We start from the raw sequence: 16,223 nt of genomic DNA on the forward strand, positions 1-16,223 counted from the left end.
GAAAATATAGACTATGACAACATATTTATAGATATTAATACTATTTTTAATATGGTCACTCTTTTGTTTCGGTAATGAAATTGCATTATTTGTAGGTCTGTGAAAGAAAATCTTCAAAGGATGTCCTGAAAGAAGTTGCTACAAATGCATTGCTATCTCTGTTAGCTGTCAGTAAAAATGCCCAGAAATGTGCTTTGGAAGGTGAGCATTTCAAAATGTACGTTAAATGATTTATGAATCAAATTCTTGCAGATGTTTTATGTATTTTTTAAATCATAAAGTTTTTTTGTCAAAACAGAAGACCTAGTTTTCAGTGGCATTTTTTTACAGATTTTTACAGAGAAAGCTTATTAATAATTAAAGGTTTTATCCACAGATAAAATATAATGTTGTAGCCAGTCTAAAAATTCATGGTTAAATCACAGGTCTGTGTTAGAGTGAGAAGAGACCTGTGAGCATTTACTGCTACTGGCATATTCATCCATTCAAAACTGGAGATTTTGCACTGGCAGTATCTTCCAATTCATGTTTCACACTTTCAGGTCTATAGGTGAACATATATGCCCTGTGTTCTCAGTTCTGGCTCTACCTGGACAAGAAGAGACTTTTTTCTCAGCTTTGGTCTTCCCTGCCTTTTTGTTTCTTTCTTCCCATTTTGCAGTTTAAGTAAGACCTTCTCCCCTTGCAATGCAACATCTTTCATGCCTAAGGTTTTTACTTTACAGTAGTAAAACAAAAGTAGAAGTGGGCTTTTTGTGCCTACTAGAACACAGGGAAGACTGGTTAATTTGCATTTCTTAGGTATCATGCGTTTAATACCTGCTGATCTGCCCAAGTGCACTTTCTCTTGGGTGCTTTCTTGTTACTTGCATCTCTCTGTTGGTTTGTTCGGTCCTTTAAACCTACACTGCACTAAAACAGATAGCCTAGACATATCTGCTCTGTGTCTGATCCCAACAATGGCAGAAAACTCTGAACTTCAAATCCTATGCTATGTAACTACTTTCTGCTCTTTCCCAGTGTATTGGTGGTCTACTCAGCCCTTGCTTCAATCAGGGTTCTTCTGTTGATGACCCACTAGGTAATCTAAGACCTGACTTCCTGTGAAGGCACTACCAGTGCATGAAGTGCATAGCATTCTGTGCTGGAGTAGCCTTCAAGTCATCCCTGCTGTGATGCAACACAGATCTTGGAGAAGAGGAAGAGGAGTTCTGGGGTTCAAATCAATGTCCTGAAGATATCTGTAGCTCTAGCATCACCGGTTCAGCTCCTAAGGACTACTTTTTATGATATAAATGCAAAGTCCTGCACCTGGAAAGGAAGAACCCCGTATAGCAGTACAGGCTGACTGGGGAGATGAAAAGGACCTTGAGGTCTTGGCAGGCAGCAAGCTGAATGTGAGAAGACTAACAGCACCCTGTATTAAAAGGAACACAGCCAGAAGATCGAGGGGAAAGGATTATCTTTCCTCTACTTAGCACTTGTTAGAGCAAATCTGGAATAATACACCCAGTTTTGGCCCAGTAAGAAAGACATCAACAAACTGGAGCAAGTTCAGCAGAGGGCCATCAAGGTGGTTGTGTCCACCTGTCCTTAGAGGAGAGGCTGAGGGAACTGCCTGTGTTCAACCTGGTGAAAAGAAGGTTTCAGAAGGACCTAATAGCGGCCTTCTTCTACCTATGAGATTTTGAAGAAGACAGAGCCAGACTTTTTACAGCAGTACATGGAGTAGGAAGATGAGAGAGAATGGGCATAAATTGAGAGTCAGACTAGCCGTAAAGAAACATTTCCCCCTTAAAGGCAGTCAAGCAGCGGCTAGACATACTGATACTGTGCAGTCTCTGTCTTTGGACATTTTCAAGACCCAACTGGATAAGGTTTCAGGTAAACCTTGCCTGATCTTATAGCTGATTCTGGTTTGAGCAGGAGGTTGGGCTATATGACCTCTGTAGGCCATCTCTTCCAACTTGAATTATTCTATGGGAGTTATGAGTTGCTGTCCTCCTCTTCCCAAATAATCTTCCCCTCTTCATCTTATCAGTCTTTCCTTTGGGCATTCCACTCACTGGACTCTATTGCAAGAGGACTGAAATGTGTTCTTGCTTCTCAAGATCATTCAACTAGACACACTCCATCTTGGAAACTGTTAATTACTTCCCGATACCAAGAAGATGACAATATATTACGAACTCACAGAAATTGGACAACTGAATCCTTAAATCTTAGCTTGGGAGGGTAACAGTAATCAAGGTCATTGCAAGAAAGATATTGTTTCATAAAATATTTTTGATTGTGAATGAACTTCTAAATGTTAATATTTTTTGTCTTCCAGTTGATCTGATAGACAACTGTGTAGAAAACATGAAACATACTCATGCACAGCTGAATTTGGATGCCCTAAAGCCTGTGAAAGCACAGAAAAAGAAGGTAACTATAGAAACAAAAGACTGATACGATAAGGCACTTCCCAGCTCTTTTTTGTTTATTTTGTCTTTTTTTCTGGAGACTGATACTGTTGGTATCTGTCACGGGTGAGACAGGGTAAATGACAACCTGTGGTAGATCTGGATACTGGGGCTTCTTTATGATTTATTGATTTTAGAGCTTTTGCCAACTTGATTATCTTGCACTCACTCACCCACTCAGAGTTATGTTCACTAGGTCTCAACTTCCTTTTCCAGGATGGAAATGGTGGCTAGTTCAGGAAAGTCAGGCAGAAAATCCCATGAGTTTCATGCTTTGCAGCTGCTTAATTACCAGTCTTGGGTGTTACTGTCCAAAGCCCTTGGGTGTGTGCTGGTATTTGTCTCCATGAATCTCTCTGGTCTCGAGGTTGCTCTCCCACTTGCAGGATGGTTTGTTCAGCCAGGATCCTCACATTCTTCTTTTTAGGCCCATTTCTTTCTTTCAGAGACCTTTTTTTTTTTTTTTTTTTTTTTTTTTTTTTTTTATGAATCCTTTTCACCACCAGCTTTTCTTTCCAGAGTTCTATGCTCCTGTGTATCTAGTCTAAATAATCTATGTGCAAAGTACAACACATGATCACCCTCTGAGTTAGTGGTTCTGTCTCATGTCTTTTCATTAATTGGAGGATTCAGGACTTCCCACTATTAGTCCAGGTTATCAGAATTAGAAACTAACCTGTTCAGGATGAAGCCAGCAACTAGCAGGCTTCTGATTGAGAGTTCAAAAGTTCAGTTTCAGGCATTCACACACATACATGTTCATGCATTTATCACCTGTCAGTTCTCACAATTTATGCTATTTATTTAGCCTACAACAATATCTAAGAGTTTCATAGTTTGACTTTCAGCCTTGACTTTGTGGTCCTATCCAATCCAGCTAACTTTTCTCATCTTGTTTCCACAATAATAATTTTTCTGTTTCTCAAGTTTTCTTTCTTTCCGTGCTAGCTGTTTGGGTTTTTTCTGTTCTCGTACCAGTCGATCTCCCTCCTACCCCAAAACTAGTTCCAGTCTGCTTGCGCATGTAAGCCATAGGTTTTTTTTATTCTCTACCTTTTCATATTATCTGGCTTTCGATTCTGATTCTTTTTCTATCCTGCATACTTGGTCTGGACATCTCAGTCTCTTGTCATCAGACGCAATTGTCCCTGGCTTTAACTTCTTGTCAGAGTTTTGTGTTTGTGTGTTTTGTTTTTTTTTTTTTACCTCATACTTGTGCTTCTTCCACCACCTGTAATCTCAGTTTCTTCTCTTCATTCATAATTTTTTTGCTTAGCCTTTTTCTTTTTAACCTCCCTTCTGCTTGTTCCAGACTCTCACATCACCCAGCTCTTCCTTACCACATCTAGACATAGATTATTTCTTACCATCATACAACAGTTTCATAAGGTTTTTGTCGCAATCTGCTTGTTTTCTATCACTTTCATCTAAGAGAATTATTAAAATACAGACAGTAACCTCTGCTGTCAAGTTTGATATCTTGTCCACTCCCACATAAAGCAGAAATTGAAGAAAATGTCTTCCAGCAGGATATTTCTGCATTGTTTGGGCTCAATAGTACTTTTCTCTGAGGAATTAACACAAATAGACATTAACCTTGAGTTGTGGAGAGTGCGGAACCGTGTTTTATAACAGTGAGCTCTTAAAAGAATTTGAGTTTGACCCTGATATTTGAAGGCTACAATTTTTCTTTTTTTTCTTGAAATCCCCTAAACACATTTAGTATCCATTCTTCAAGGGGTGGAGGCTGAAAGGTGTCCTGCCGTGGATATGTCCGATAAGGTTGAAGCCAGCTGGTTCTTTATATTTCTTGGGTCGAGACATTTGCTGGGGACATTTGCTCCTCTGCTAAATGTAGAAGGAATTTAAAACTTGGAAGAAATTGAAGGAAAGGAGCCTCTGAGATAGGTCAGAAAGACTGTTCATGTTTGATTAAGAATTCTTTGAAAGAGATTTGCAGAAGACTTTGTGGCAGATTTCACTGCTGAGCTGGGACTGTAGGTTGCTACATCATACGTAAGCGTGCTGTTCATCGTATGTGGTGTATAACGACAAGCAATCTAGTTTCACGTGAGGGAAGCTGAGACATTGCTTTCATAATCAGATTTAGCGGATCATTCACAAAACTGCCCCTCAGCCCGCTTTGAGGCACAACTGTCAAAGTGAAGTTATCAATCGGAGCTATTTTCTTTTTCTCTTTCTTTTAACTGTTGTGAAAAAAGTCTTTGATCTAGCTTCATTCTCAGGGCAACTGAAGTATCTTACCTGATATTCCTTTTCTTTCACAATAATTACTGTGATGCTAACCAAGGGCATGAAAAATATTTACAAATAGCCAAGCTTTCAAAAAAACCCTCAAAATAAGATCTTAGTAAAAATGAGATATCCTAAAATAAATAAATAAAACCAGTGCCATTAACACAATCTATAACTTTTTCAACCTCCTAGAAGTTTACACATTAAGTGTAACTTGTAGCTTGTGGCATTTTATAGAATTATATAGATAGATAGATATATAGTGCTATTTATATTTATTAAATAAATTAATACATACTTAAGGTCTTGAAGGAACATCTTACAGTTAGCATTTTATTTAACTAAAAATGAGATAAACTGGTCATAAAATGCATTTGTAATGATGACTTTTTCATCTACTGCACCTGACTTTCATTAACTTTGTTAAGACAGATTTTTACTTCATCTCCAAATATCGTCAACTGTACGTGATATGATTTATAAGGAAGCATTGTTGCTTCGCCTTGTCTGAGATTAAGCATGAATCCTATTTTACAGTTTTGTTCCTTTATGCTCGACAAAACAGAAATAGTCTCCTGTGGTGAACAAGCTTATTGGAATTTGATCATCTTTCAGAAGTGGTTTAGCATGTCAACCTTATAGAAGCTAGGTCAGCTGCCATTGGCCTTTTAGTGTCACAGCACTATCATGAAGATAGATTTGTTTGTTTGTTTACTTGTATACGTGAATCTCAGTATAGTACCTCACTGTCCAAAGGTCTGTATTTATCTTTGTAATATTCTTATCAGGTTGGAAACTATTTCTGTTATTAAGGATAGGGAACTAAGACACGGGGAATATAAGGATCGATTGGTCTGACCAAATATAGACATCTGTAAGACAGAGCTACTTTATCCTTGTTTTTATCCAAGGAAGAAAAATAGGTACTTCTAGGGAGTGATTCATTTGACTTGTTTTAGATGTCTGCTTTAGGATGGAACAAATACCCAGAAAACGTTCCCACCCGTTCTTCATTAGTTGTAAGAGAAATGGAGCTTTATGTTACAAGTCTCTGCATTTGGCCAGATCAGTGCCCCTGGAAATAGTATCTGTGCGTTATAAAGAGAGATGAGGATGACTCCAAGTAACTTGTTATAAATGTCTTTAGTATACGTGTTTAAAGCTAGCTGAGATGAATCCTACCTGAGATCAGAAAGAAACTCTGCTGAAGAGATGTAACCCAAATGTTGATGCCTTAGATTTGCACCTCTCCTTTGAAATCTCTTGCCTCTTTGTATAAAATTCATTCTGGTCTTATGTTGATGGTCTTCCAATATTTTTCTCTGGATAGGAGGATAACCTTATCAAGCAGTTAAAGTGTTCTATGCAGCTCCTCAGAAACTGCCTCTTTCAAAATGAAGAATGCAAAGTAAGTATTCTTATACTGGAATAATGTGAGCACATTCAGTTAGTGAATGAAGAGGTATATTTTTTTTTCTACTTTGAAAGTATTTTCAAGCTGGCTAAATTTAAGCTTGATATTAATGGCAAGAAATACTTCAAATTTCATTATTATTCCCACCTCCTAAGAATATTTAATACATGCATTAGGAACTCAATGTTCATATTGAAACATCATCTCCCAAAGGTTTTAGATGGCTATCATCCTTTATACCCACTTCTGCTGTGCTTAAATCAGTAATTCCAATTTTCAAAGCGTATAATGTAAAAAATGGATGTGGAAAAAAGTGTGAGGCAGCAAGAAAAGCACATAAGAGATAGACTTTGCATCTTGGAAAATAGTTTCCTCTCCTTATTCCTGTCTCCTTTTTTCCTTTCCCCTTCTGAAAGACAAAAAAAACCCCAACCAACAAAAAAAAACCAACCAAAATAAATCTTAAATAATAATTTGCCATTTACGTTTCGTTGTCTGAGTCAAATTACACTAATCCTGCAAGGCACAATTTTATTTTCACCTTGATTTTTTTTTCTCATCATTTTCTTGCTCAGAATCTTGTTTTGAATTTCTTCTTTTCACATTCTTTGTTTTTTTTCTCTGTACTTTTTAATTTCTTTTCTCCTTCAGTCCTTTTTCCATGAAAAATAATACATTACTTTTCTTTTTTTCCGCTCACTGGTCTTCCTCTTTCTTATTGCTGATACCTTTCACACATTTATTTCCATTTTCTCTGTCACAGTTTAATTTGACTTGGCATTGTGATACAACTTATACTACTTCTAGTAGATGCATTGGTGGAACCACAAGATTTCCAGACCTTCCTATTTGAGGGCATAAGTTAGTATCCTTTTTGTATACAGAACACCATGTAAAATATGGGCCTGAATAAGCCATCTGGTTATCCCTAAGGTCCCCATAACTTGGTTGTGCCATAATCTCAGATAAGACTTTTGTGAAATATTTTTCTTGTTTTGATCGGGGGTCTGCAGAGACAATTGCTTGGAGGAGAGAAGGAGGTTGCTGTTGATACCTGAAGTTTCCCGTCATTTGCTCTGTGGAACTGCACTCTTCTATTTCCATGCTTTTTGAGTTCCAAGAACTAGTTTAGTTGGAGTAGTATAAAACTTTAGAATAGGGAGTTCTCTGAACAATCACAGTTGGAATGAATATATCTTTATTTTTGTTTCCATGTGTCTCAGTAATTAAAACATGAGCTGTATTTGACTGGGCTAAGAGTTAAATTCTTTAGTGTTGAAATGAGGGTGTCAGTTTTTTCTCTACAATCTTTTAAAACAAACTAATGGGACACAATATGATAAAAATATGCTTTTCTTTATTTATACTCCATTTTCAAAGTATTTAGTAATATAGTAGTTTAAATTCTTCCTCTTGTTCCTGTAGATGGCAGCACTCCAGGCTCATCTTGTTCCTGTTCTGCATTCACTATGGCCATGGTTTTTAACAGACGACTCCTCAATGCAAATAGCTCTGCATTTGCTTTGTGTCTACACTGCAGACTATCCTGCAGGTATGAGAATCACTCTATGATGTAATTCATCAAAATATTTAAACAGAATAATTAAGGCAGAAAAGTATAATAAAGGGAAAAGAGTGCTTATTACTGCCGTAAGAGGAAAGTATAAAAGCACTGGTCCATCAAAGTCTATCAAGAGTTTTGATTTTAATACATTCAGGACTTTTTTGTTCAGATCCTGTTTCAGTCTGTTGGATTTAGCAAGAGTACAATTGTATTAAAGGATTAAATAGCATTTAATTCAAACCATTCTGTTTGAAGGTTACACTGAAAGTCCTGCCGACACTGCATAGCATACTGTAGAAACACTACTCTAGGAATTCTCTCATAGAGAACAGTATATCAGGACATTATACAGTTTGTGTTTTAGCTCTTATTGGGAACATTCTGGTTTTGAAATATTCAATAATTAATTTAATACTGTATTAAATTTCTTCCGTTTATTTCTGCATTGGGCTCAGTAGGTTGTGTTTGACTAAAGTGTATTTTTTATAAGGATTCTCTTCTTCGTTTGAGGAAACACTTTATTTCCATTGATGAGTAATTATGCCCGGTACTAGAAGCCTGTTCCTTTTTCTAGTATGAATTTGTCTCATTCCAAATCTTGGTCATTGACTCAGATAATGATTTGCTAGTGGCTTGAAGAGACAGATAATTATCTGTTGATTGCTTCCTGTCAAGATACCATAAAAAAGTTATCATGGTTAAAATATATTAACTAAACAGTCTCTGAGCTTCTGAGGTTTTTTACCCTCTTTTTAAGTTAATGTCTCCAGACTTTAAATGAGCTTGCAATGCTTTTTTTCATAAAGACATTTTTTTTCATCTGGACTAATGAAAGGTCAAATATGTATTAGTCAGCCACAGGACATAAAATTAAAATGTCCTCTGCTGTACTGGAAGTCAAGATGAAGTTCTGATGGTCTTCCTTGTTTTTTAACTCTGAGTGACTCTAGGCTGCATTTTTATTTTCTTTGCTAATCAGGGTTTTAGATGAACCGTGTTTTTTCTTTCTGTCCAGAATGGTTGGCTTATGAGGTGACCCAAACTTATCTACTCTGAATCGGTTAACCACTTCCCCTTAGCATAGCGAGACAAAGAAATGCATGTAGATGTTTTTAACAGTTAAAAACTATCTCATTTGCATTTACTTTTGCCATGTAAGAACCATTGTTGCAGATGGCCAATGCCACTAAATAAGAAGGTATATGTAAGGTATATGTACGTATTTGTGCACAAACATCATGTTGGTAACTTAGTTGTTCCCTGCTACTGTATTAATTTGAGCTTTTAGTTCTGTAGCATAGGATTTTGCATGCTACTGTGATACAAGATAATGACAGATACAGACAGCGCTTTTATTTCTCAGAAAAATATTTTAAGAAACATATTAAACCTTTTAGATGTAGAGAGACGTCTTTTCCTGAAGCAGTTTCAGAGCGTCGCTTCAGATTCTGATGCCAAATAATTGTATAATGCCTTAGATACAACGTTCCGGTTTTTAAGGAGACTTTCTGAGACAGAGCAATGACTTTTCTTAACAGCAGAATTGCCTCTTAGATTCTAGAACAATGGAACAGTAGATGCCTATTCCAGTAAACTGCCACATTCAGCACGTTTCTATTCAAAGCATGTCCCGTTGACTTCACTGATGTTCAAAGAAGAAAAACCCAATCCTTTCAAAAGTCCCATCTCAGTCTTTTAGCTGTTAGACTGCTCTTTCTATAGATTTTTTTTTTAATGTACATGTGCATTTCTCATGTAATAAACATTTCATTTCTTTAAGGTTGTGCTTCGCTTTGTTGGGCCACTGGTGGACAATCCTCACTTCCATCTGCACGAAGTGCAGCTGGCAATTCATTAATGCATAACATCTTGAAATTGGCTTCCCAAGTGTCAAATGATAACAGCCCAATTCAGCAGGTGGTCTTTTGTCTTCTTTCTAACCTTGCTCTGTCTCATGACTGTAAAGGCGTTATTCAGAAGGTAAGTAAATAATATCTTTGATTCTAGCAAAGTGATGGATGTATTTTTCCTTTTTAATAAACCCTCATATTTCAATATGGAGTACCCTGTGGTCGTATAGAGATGCTTCTGCAGGGATCAAAACCATTGTGTCTAAGTTAGTTGTGTTACTGTTCCCTAAGTGCAGCGTGTAATTTGGTCATATTCATAGTCTGGACAGAAACAGCATACAGAACTACACAGTTTTTGCTAGAGCTTTTTATAACCTCTCAGTTTCAGTGGGGTGTAATTTTTTTTAATACCCATATATATTGATAGAAATCACTAGTGAAAGTGAGCATATAATAGAAAAAAACTGCAAGTGAATAAACAAATTTAACATTGTATAAATCATTAGGTATACTGTGTGAAACATAGTCTTCATAAAAATTACAGTTTTAGAGATGTCCCACATGTCAGTAGTTGGCTGTTAGGTAGAAACCTATTCTTACTATATTAATGTAAGTACTGTCCTTTCCTTTTTAAATTGTATATTGAATGATCCTTACTCTATTTTATCAAACGTTCTTTGAAAAAATCTGTGTCTTTCAAATTTAACTTTGATCATTTAAATAAATTCACAACCTCAAGACAAGTCAAACCACATAGAACATCAACTAACACAAAAGAAATTATAAAAAGTGTGTTTGTTTTTGGCATCTTTTATAGTAGTTTAATAATTACAACAATTTCTTTCAATTTACACTAACAATGTTCTGTGTTTGGACCTAATTACCTGTTAGAAAAGGCAGGGGGAAATATGATCTTTTTGTGTTGCTAATTATGTAAAATGTGGTCGTACAGTTACAAAATTGCTGATACTCGAATTTTTTGATAGAAAGGAAGAGTTTGAGATCTATTCTATGGTAGCTGTTCTGTTCTCTGAATTGCTTTGGCTTTTGCTGTCTTCAGAGTTCCACTCTAGTGTTTTAGTCTTTATTCTCTCCTGAGCTCTGCTTTCATAAGTGTAAGCAGTGCTGAATTACTGACTCCATGTGTTAGAATTAAATTACCAATATTATAGTCACGTGAAGAAAACCACAATGAGTTTTTATCCTGGATTATTTGGTTTTGACCAGATGCCTGTATGTTTCGTCAAGGGTCAGTAAGGTTGGGAGTATTTAGTCAAAGACTTTTTTCATTATAGGAATCTTATGTTAGAACGTCTCCCTCTTGCCACAGGGGAATAGATTTTTTTACCTGCTCAGAGTCTCCTTAAAACGGAGGCAAACCCTGAGGCTGGGAAGCGGTAGCGTATGCCATGTCAACACACAGATCTTTTTCTTCAAAGCTTACAAAAACGGGGAACGTTACTATGGCTGTCAGTGAAGGAGGGGGGTACTATAGATCCTTATGGGTCCCTTCCAGCTGGTGATATTCTATGATTCCTTTAACATTTGCTAATAACGCAAGCAATAATAAATAGGAAATCAAGAATTCATTACGTTAAGTAGTCCATTGATTCGATTAAATCGCTTCTAGCTTATTTTTGGGCAGAAATGCTAAGTGCAAAGCAAAAAGCATATGTAACGGTGGGAAGTAGCCTTTAAAGAAACTTATTATGTTGGGTCAACTTTTTAACCAATATGTGGATCCTTTTTCATATGTAATTCTTTCAAAAAATCCTAGTTTTTTGGTCAAGTATGCAGATTGGAAGGTCAAACAGCAGTGAACAAACCATGGAATACTATACATTCTAACATCCTTTTTCTTCCTTCTGACAGAGTAACTTCCTGCAGAACTTTTTGTCTCTTTCATTACCAAAAGGAAGTAATAAAAATCCTAGTAATGTGTCTGCTCTTTGGCTAAAGCTGCTACTGAACATATCTTTTGGAGAAGATGGACAGCAGATGATCATGAAGATAAATGGGTTTTTAGACCAGATTGTGGAAATGTGTAACTACAAACACAAGAGCAGCCAACATCTAGCACTTCTCGTTCTACATAACATATGTTTTAGTACAACCAATAAACCAAAGATACTAGCTAATGGTAAGTATCTAAAGGGTATACAAGCTATTGTACCCTGAGAATACTGTGTGTTCCAGAATACCATATTTTCATTGCAATGTGGGTTACTGACCAAGAACTCAATATTGTTATTTAGAAAAGCATTTGCATAAAAATTATTTTCGTAGAAGTAATTATAGAACATATATTTTGGCAGAAAAGCAATTAAAATAAAAATATATAGCAAAAGGAAAAGTAAACAAACAGTTTTAAAAAAAAATAAATCAAGATTTATCATGAGACTGATAATTTGAATGTAGTGACACATGAATGAAAGGATTTTTGCAGTTTTCTTAAACAGCCAGTTTTTCGGGGAGAGGAGGTGGAAGGATTCCTTGTGTCAGTCAGTTTGAAATAACTTACTTTAGAATTTCTACCACTGAAGTTCCTAGCTTTCAGTTGGAGAAAACCTTATTAGCTCCTGCAAGTCATGGATGTTGAGACAAAGTATTTTGTGTTCTGTTACGTGCAGAAAACATTTATAATAATGATAAAGTTTGATCATGGCATGTATATTTAATGTAACAACATGCACAGAACTATTTTCTTGCTTGTTTGTAAAAGGCATGTTTCTCTCCACCATTTAGTTGCACAGAGAATGTTCCTGTCTTTGTTATAAGTTCTCAACAGGTTTTCTGTAGTGTCCATGATTTTCTTTCCCCCCCCACCCCCCCCCCCACCCCAAGGTGCTGATTTGCTGCCTTAATTAAGCATACATTATTCAGTTACATAACCTGTGAATTTTTATTATGAAGTGAACAAGGAAACTTTGAAGAGTCTCATTTCAGAGCAAGGCTAGGAAATTAAGGCACCTACAGCGGGGTGTCAAATATTTCTCATTGGTTACAAATCATCTACATAATAAGTACTAAGGAAAACAGAAGCTTCTTAATTTCTGTCCTGATGTGTCTCTAATTGTGGCTACTGGGAGTTATCAGTTTCATGGTTTACTCAGTCCCATGCTTTATACTGATGGCTTAATTTTTTAGCATTGCTTGGTTTTGTTTTGCTATATTCTTTTTAAGACTTCTTTCAATGTAGTGTGACAATTTCATGATCATATTTAAATGTAATTAATCTGATAATAAAGTTTCTGTAATTCCTCTGCCATGCCGATAATTTTCATAGAAATAAGTGTACTGCAAGGATCAAAATACTGAGACTTGTAAACATATTTGTATGCTTTTGACGATATTTTCTAGATGAGGTTTTTTCATTTTTCTCATTAGATAAAGCGATTGTAGTACTGTCTGGCTGTTTGGAAAGTGATAGTTGTGCTGTTCAGAGAATAGGAGCAGCTGCGCTTTGGGCTTTGCTTCACAACTATCAGAAGGTTAGTATTTGAGAAGTACTTGAACAAATTGTAATGTTAATTTTATTATGCTGTAAACAATGCAGTAACCTTCAAATAAATAAAAATAAAGTTTACAGCAGTAGTTCCATTTTATTATTTTAATCACATAGCTGCTCGGGCTAGGAGTTTAAACAACATGGTAAGGAAGCACCTTGCCCTCTGTGATTTGTGACTGCTTATATAAATGCAATCTGTATGATGATACAGTCATATGCTAACTCTAAAATTCCTGCATCTCCTGTTCTGCTGAATTATTGTCATTATCTAAACTTCGCTGTTAAACACACGGGGAAGAAAGTCAAGTCATTGTACTTTGTGTGTTTGTGCGTGCTACAGGCAAAAGTGACTTTGAAGAATCCATCAATAAGGAGAAGAATAGATGAGGCTTATTCTTTGGTGAAGAAAAGTAAGTCTTAGCTCCAACTAATGCCAATTCTGTATTTTTCCATCAGTTAAATCATTAATACATTTAAATTTATATCATCACAGTAAGTTTTTGTTGTGCTATAAGTTTTTGAAAGGATACTTTTGTCTCTAAAATCATGACAGGTAACATGTTTTCTGGTTAGGAATCTTATAAATACAGAAAAATGCCTCTTGGTTAACAATTTATAAATAAGACCTCAGGTAACTGCTAAGGTTAGTTTGTAAGAATAGGTCTGATGGTGCTTGCAGCAAAAGGCTTTCTTTCAGAGTACACTTCTGTCTTAATCCTTAAATTTACTGATAAGAAAAACTGTTCATTTAGCATTGACTTTGCTTAACAGTGCTCAACCTCACTGCGTTAAGCCACACAGAGAAGGGATCAGAACAGATCATACTGTACCATGAGTTAGCTGGCTTTCTAAAAGCTTGGGTTTTTTGCTCAAGTAACTGAACATAACTAGCGTTTGAGTAGCTTTTATACAATAGGTTGCTATCTTCAGCTCAAGAACGTTAGTTTTGAAAGATGTTCAAACACTGGTCTGTATAGCTGGAGTTTCAGTAGCTAATAATGGGTTTATTGGTTGTTAGTCATATCTAGACTCCAGTCTTGCAAAAACGTGCCAATGTTTCATTTTAAGCCAGTGAGTTTTCCTACTGATTTTGATTGCTAAAATAGATGTACTCAAATAGGTTTATCAATTGGGGGGCTTATAATACCGAGTTCCAATACTATTTTGCACAACAGAATTGCCACAAAGGTTCTGCCTGCATTGAACATTGTTTGTCAGTATCCTAATAAGGAGAGATATTTTTGCTAGAACATCTCATGATAATTCTTCCTCTACTGTCACCCAAATCCATTGATTTTATCAACATACCGTTACTATTCTTTACTAAGTCAACCATTAAAAATAACATAATGCAACATTTCGTATTCTGATAGTGTGTTAATAAATAGTTTGTATTGTTCTTTATAGCATAGCGGCTGCTTTTAAGAGACTTTTCCAAATATTATGTTGAATCAACAAGGTAGAAATACGCATCTTTTACAGACTAGCATGTTGTAGCTTTGATCCCTATTTATTTATGTACTACTTTAGAACATAAAGTCCTGGACTGGAAGATTGCTTTTTAATTCAATAAACATTTAAATATCCAAATATTGAGTATGAAAGATTTTATGCAACTGTAATTGTTACAATTCACAATCATGTGAAGTTGTCATCTATATTTTCCTGCAGTAAGGCTCTCAAGTAGCCTACCCTATTAAAGCTTTTATCACTTTACCATTTTAGCCCAATTATCACTGTAGATTGTTCTTCTGAGTTCGAGTAGGGGAATTTTTCAACACGTATATTGTTACTTTTCATTTCCACTTTCTCCTACCCAAGGAGAAGTTTTGGCAGAAGCAAGGCATGACCTCATTTGTAACATAGCATAATCAAAAGGCACTTTACACTTTATTTGTTACAACTAAGTGGGGGCTTGCAAAGCTGTTAAAAAACCTAGCCTTTAAAAAAAAACAAAACACAACCAAAACCAAAAGAACCCGACTTTGAAACATAAAGTATTATTACTTGATTTGCTACCTTAAGATCATGAAAGAGCATGAATTCTAGTAAGGCATTTGATGTGATCTTTGAAAAAATCATTTGGTGTTCATAACCACCGGAAGTTCAAATCTTGTTTTTTCTTCTTTTAGGTATTCCAAAGCCAGAAGAAAACGAGCTACATGCCTACTATTTAAAATGCTTAGAGAATATAGTGCAGCTTCTTGATTCTTAATGATCATCAGGTGACTTCTCATGTTGAAATTGGACAGCCTAATCAATGGAAGCCTGAAATTTAAAGAAAACATTTCTTATGTTGTGGCAGTAGCATACGTACTATGGAAGAAATTTATGAAGCCTTTGAGGAAGGAGTTCATTGCTTTGAACCAAAGAAATTGCACTAAATGTGGTTCAAATTATTTGAACTATAATCCCAATGGGAAATTATAATGGTGCTACTATGTAAAGTATGTACACAGAAGAAGGGATGTACAGAGGAAAAGGATATGAAAAATCAGTAATTTTCTTAAATTATGCATTGAAATTGTTACTGTAAAGTATTAGAATTGCTCTTTTGGATTGCTCTTAATAAAGTTTTTTTTAAATTGAGATCACTATTTGTTGTCGGTGAATTATAATTTTACTGTTGCGGGTGTGCACAGTGCGTGCTTAGGTTCAAGAACTCAAAATGCTGGCAGTCATGGTGTGTTTATACCTATTAGGTATAGAACAGCAAACTGTTTTATTTTCGAAGAGGTTTGCAGTTCAAACTGCTGCTGTTTTGTTTTTTTTTAAGATGCTAACAATTGAAAAGGAGTTCTCAATTACTGATATTACAGTTCACAGTTATGTTAACGTTGCAGTTTATGCAGGTTGTGAGGTATGTGCATCAGTTTTAGTTACAGCATGTAGAAAATATATGGGACAGAATCTGTTGGTTTCCAATTTATAAACATGTCAAATTTTTTGCTCGAAGTGAAAGCCAGTCTGTTATCCAGGCCTGTGTTTTCTTTGAACTGCTCCCATGTAACTGTTGTCATAAGTTTTTCATTATTCTGTGCTAAATGAGTTTGAGAGAACAATATTTGAGCATTGATGACTAAACACATGACAGTCTTATTGAAGGTGCTTCTGATATATCCGGCAGGGTGTTTAAATTTCCCTCAACACATACAGTTTTGTGTTA

General features: G+C 35.8%; 1 protein-coding gene across 2 annotated transcripts in view; it reads left to right on the plus strand.

The window, feature by feature from the left end:
• The window catches only part of RTTN (rotatin), an 80,596-nt gene extending 64,950 nt beyond the window's left edge, over positions 1–15,646 (plus strand). For both annotated transcript variants that reach the window (XM_074576545.1, XM_074576546.1), the window contains exons 41-49: positions 96–201; positions 2,333–2,427; positions 6,052–6,129; positions 7,561–7,687; positions 9,480–9,679; positions 11,422–11,689; positions 12,937–13,040; positions 13,398–13,467; positions 15,190–15,646. In XM_074576545.1, coding sequence (XP_074432646.1) covers positions 96–201; positions 2,333–2,427; positions 6,052–6,129; positions 7,561–7,687; positions 9,480–9,679; positions 11,422–11,689; positions 12,937–13,040; positions 13,398–13,467; positions 15,190–15,272 — 1,131 coding nt within the window. In that variant the 3' untranslated portion in view covers positions 15,273–15,646. The remainder of the gene's footprint in view (positions 1–95; positions 202–2,332; positions 2,428–6,051; positions 6,130–7,560; positions 7,688–9,479; positions 9,680–11,421; positions 11,690–12,936; positions 13,041–13,397; positions 13,468–15,189) is intronic.
• Positions 15,647–16,223: the final 577 nt, after the last annotated feature.

The sequence above is a fragment of the Larus michahellis genome, chromosome 2, assembly GCF_964199755.1.
Source record: "Larus michahellis chromosome 2, bLarMic1.1, whole genome shotgun sequence".
Classification (NCBI taxonomy): domain Eukaryota; kingdom Metazoa; phylum Chordata; class Aves; order Charadriiformes; family Laridae; genus Larus; species Larus michahellis.